The 3,823-nt window shown below is 45.9% G+C and overlaps 3 protein-coding genes across 3 annotated transcripts; 1 reads left to right on the forward strand and 2 right to left on the reverse strand.

Annotated features, from left to right (window-relative positions):
- Positions 1-260: 260 nt before the first annotated feature.
- Positions 261-1,142, reverse strand: VTP21DRAFT_9352 (uncharacterized protein; the record flags this gene model as incomplete). Its single annotated transcript, XM_069400300.1, has 4 exons — positions 261-404; positions 469-678; positions 752-838; positions 939-1,142. The coding sequence occupies 4 exons, from the start codon at positions 1,140-1,142 to the stop codon at positions 261-263; spliced, it is 645 nt and encodes a 214-aa protein (XP_069254240.1).
- Positions 1,143-1,327: 185 nt separating this feature from the next.
- On the forward strand, positions 1,328-1,711 carry VTP21DRAFT_9353 (uncharacterized protein; the record flags this gene model as incomplete). The annotated part of the gene is made up of 1 exon (XM_069400301.1): positions 1,328-1,711. One exon carries the CDS (start codon positions 1,328-1,330, stop codon positions 1,709-1,711), a length of 384 nt encoding a protein of 127 aa, XP_069254241.1.
- Positions 1,712-3,416: 1,705 nt separating this feature from the next.
- VTP21DRAFT_9354 (uncharacterized protein) lies at positions 3,417-3,662 on the reverse strand (the record flags this gene model as incomplete). The annotated part of the gene is made up of 1 exon (XM_069400302.1): positions 3,417-3,662. One exon carries the CDS (start codon positions 3,660-3,662, stop codon positions 3,417-3,419), a length of 246 nt encoding a protein of 81 aa, XP_069254242.1.
- Between the last annotated feature and the right edge of the window lie 161 nt (positions 3,663-3,823).

The following is a 3,823-nucleotide window of genomic DNA, read 5'->3' on the forward strand; positions in this document are numbered from 1 at the left end:
GAGGAGGAGGAGGAATTTCGCTTGGACTGAAAAAGCCCATCAAGTTTTCTTTAAAAAAGCAATAATTTATGTAATAATAAAGGAAGATAGAAAGAGATAGTAGGAGAAAAAACAAATGAATATACGATGCATGCTTTTTAGTTCAAAGGAAGACACGATAAAATATGTATATTACAAAATAGCACAATAAGAAAATGTACAAGCATTTTTCCCCCTGATTAACTTGGTGGATTTATGAAACAAGAAAACGCTGACTTTGCTCAAACACTCGCCTCCGCCTGCTTCTCGCAGGTCGCCTCTTTTTCTATCACCTTGACGCCCGCGACATTTGATTGTTCACCCTCACTGCTCTCATCTAGTGCCAAGCGGCGGAAGAGGAACAGAAGTCCTATAATTCCCGAGAGCTAATAGAGCATGGAAACCCACGTTAGGTGCTATTCCTTTGGTGTATCAGAGCCTTACACATACCTGCAGAAGTCGCAGCCAGAGCATTACCAATACCAATAACCGGCGATAAGATTCTCCGACCAATTCCTCTTGACATTCAATCATTCTCGTTCTATTGGAGGTAAAATAAAACACGAATGGCTTCGGGAGTAAAGAGATAGAAGTGCCTTCCCCATCGTCCTCGTCGTATATGGGATCGTCCCAAAAGCGGCAAATCGAATTGTAAGCGGTCTGTGCAAACAATTCAAATAAAAAATCATGGTCAATGGTGGACTAAAACAATGGGATCGTGTGGGATCGTTACCTTGGAGGTAAGGAAATACTCGGCACCAAAGAGAAACAGGGCCTGTAAAAATTGGAAGAATGTGATGGAGACCATAAGGACAAAGTACTAAACGTTCAGGTTCCATGACGGGAGGGAGAAAGAGAACGAGAAAGAAAATCAGCATGAGCTCAACTGATTATTCATTCGTTGGGGAGAACAAGCTTACTGTCTGAACCAGCATTCTATTTCCCTTCGCCACTCCGTAGAAACCAATCAGCGAGGTTGCGATAATGGCCGCCTCGCAGGGATGGCCCAGCATGATTTCGAGCCGTTTTCTAAACACGACCGCTAGAGCGGCAAGGAGCAGCATCACGGCGGCGGAGGCCCATTGCAGAGAAGCTCGCCTGCGAGAGAGATGTTCGATAGCCATTGCGGTGCGGAGAGTTGGAAATGTGCGAATGGATTTATAATGAAGAAGAAGCGGAGGTAAACAAGGACCAGAAAGGGGGGAAATACTCGCGGACTTTTACGAGTTCGGACGGGGGAATAACATAAGCCAAGGTTGCAAGGGCGGCGTGTTCTCCTCTGCTGTGTAGCGGGGTTATTTTTTGGGCGATGACGCCGATCTATCGAATATTAATTGTCAACATGCTCGCAAGCGGGCAGGGAAATCAACAGGCACCCCCCTCCCAAACTCTAATTTGCGTTTGGCCTGGTCAAAGCACCCGATTCTGCCCCTTATGTCCTAGTGATCTCACCGCGCTTTGCGCCTGCTTATTTGCCCCCGGCCCGTGGTGCAAGCCGGCTAATGGCGGCGCATTTTCCCATTTCTTTCACATCAAGCGAGGTTTAAAGATGCATTGCGCGTCTGCACCTAACTTCCACGGCCTGCCACTCCTGCCTCTAGGGCTGTTGCACCTCCAAGCGCAGCTCCCCCGTGCCCTCCGACTATCGGCGATGACATGCATGGACAACAAGTCTAGCTTCGGTGCTCGATAGAACACAGGCTTCAAAGGAGAAGGGGAAGCCCCTCCTTCAAAGGCCCGTCTGCGTGTTGGTCTTATTATTCGGGCAATCTCCCCCTCCCCCAAGGCTCTCTGAACTTGGGACAGGAATTTAGCGCACTCCGGTACAGCCAAGCTCTGCAACGGCTTCCCAGCTTTATGACCACCCCTTTCAGGCCAGGATGGGCGCCTACTTAGAACTCCCGTCGAGGCAGAGGGTTCTGCCGGTAGGGTCATCCAGAACGGCTGATCCATTTATCAATATTGCTAAATCCACTTTCCCGAGTGAGCGCTTACTCAGTCCTCAAGGAAGAGAGTTCCGCGGCCCTGCACCACGCGGGAGAAAATGTTCTATTTTGAGCCCTTCCCAACTAAGAATCTCTTGGTACCAAAGCACTCAGGCCTCTCGGATAGGAGGTCATATCCGATCGGATAGGTAGGTTAAGTTGCATATTGAGTCTAAGTTTAGGTTGAACTATGTGACATGAGGATGGGAATGCTAAAAAGACCGCAAAATCCACACGAATTCTAAAGCAAGTAACGCCAAGCTGGAAAGCACCCTCTTGGTCCCACATGTCGACCCGAGAATCCTGAACTTGAATGAGATTTCTGTTTAGAATACAGATTCATATTAAACATATGCATCCAACCAATCTGTGGCTTGTCCATCTTGGATGCCCCCAACGGCCTGGCTGCATAAAATAGTGGGCTTGACCTGCATGGGAGGAGAGGCTGCTCCAGCTCGCCCGGCATTGCTCCGTAGCTGTCCCCTCTCTTATCCAGTTTCGCTGACATCAGAGGGTATCCCTGGGGTGGAAGGGGGTTAGAGCCGCCATATATGGAAAGAGCACAGTCTTCTCACTCACTTCAAACTATAAAACAGATTTACCTAAACAATCCATACGCTAGTGTAAAGCACTGGAGCACACCGGACATTGTCTGTATAATAACAGGGGATTGCATCTTCTCATTGGGGCGGCTTGTTCGTTAAATTATATAATTCGGGTTTAATTTTGGAGTCTAAATTGGCAACCCAATATTCAATCTCTGTCAATCTCTGCCAGTGTCCTTTCATTTTAGCTTTGCTTATATAACCTCACCGCTTTATAATATCACTGTATTATTATATAACATGTGGATACCTGGATTAGCTAACGTTCACCATGGGCATTCCAGATGTTTGTACTTCACCAAGCGGACCACTGAGTCTGTCGCTTTACTTTTTATTCCGCCTCATTCAAATTGAAGCGTCGCATCACGATATATTTGTTTATAGCAGATTGAGGGAGATGTGCGTCCCAGGTTCCAAATAAGAACAGGTGCTGTGTCGATAGAGGTGAATGTGGACTATGGGCTTGTATCATCTCTCCAGAAGAGGGTGGATCGACTAATCAGTAGCAGTTGAGGATCCATTTCAGAAAACCGTCCTAGCAAGGATCGGCACATGCCGTGACACTTAGCTTTCAGAGGGAGATTGCCACCTAATTGACCATGACATAGGATGGTAGCGGTGGAGGCACTTAAAATTAATTTCCAAGTGCTGTTCCATGCACTTAATAAATATTCGGTCAAAGATGGCAGAAAATTAACCAAATTACTAACTCGTATGATAGGCCCACTTGAACTGCATCCTAAATGAATCTGGCTTTTGGAGTATACTATGGATTGCATATATTACATTCAGACGATTCGCCTACATATTAGACTTTAGTCCAGAGACACAGTGAGATGGCCAAAAAATTTCGAAGAAGGAGAGATGGTTTGCTGGCAATTTCATGAGAAATAAAGCAGAACAAGATTGAAGATGTTACAAGTTGAGAGACAGAGGGGAAACTATTACTTTGGATGGCTATAGATACATCGTGTGGAAGATCATCCGATGGGTTTTTCAATCCACGGCGATATTTGAAGTAGGTCGAAGTATGATTATGAACCCTCGTGTCCATTGACGGATATCAAACCACAACAATATTATTTTGATAAGAACCACTCCATTCTCGCACAGGACTAGGTTGGGATATGGTCACATCCTAAGGTTCTTCATTAGTTTTTGCCGCAAAACTCTAAGCTAGTATAAACTCATATTTATTACAAATGCACACTTAGA

The sequence above is a fragment of the Calcarisporiella thermophila genome (genome assembly GCF_041956535.1).
Source record: "Calcarisporiella thermophila strain CBS 279.70 unplaced genomic scaffold VTP21scaffold_5, whole genome shotgun sequence".
Taxonomy (NCBI): domain Eukaryota; kingdom Fungi; phylum Calcarisporiellomycota; class Calcarisporiellomycetes; order Calcarisporiellales; family Calcarisporiellaceae; genus Calcarisporiella; species Calcarisporiella thermophila.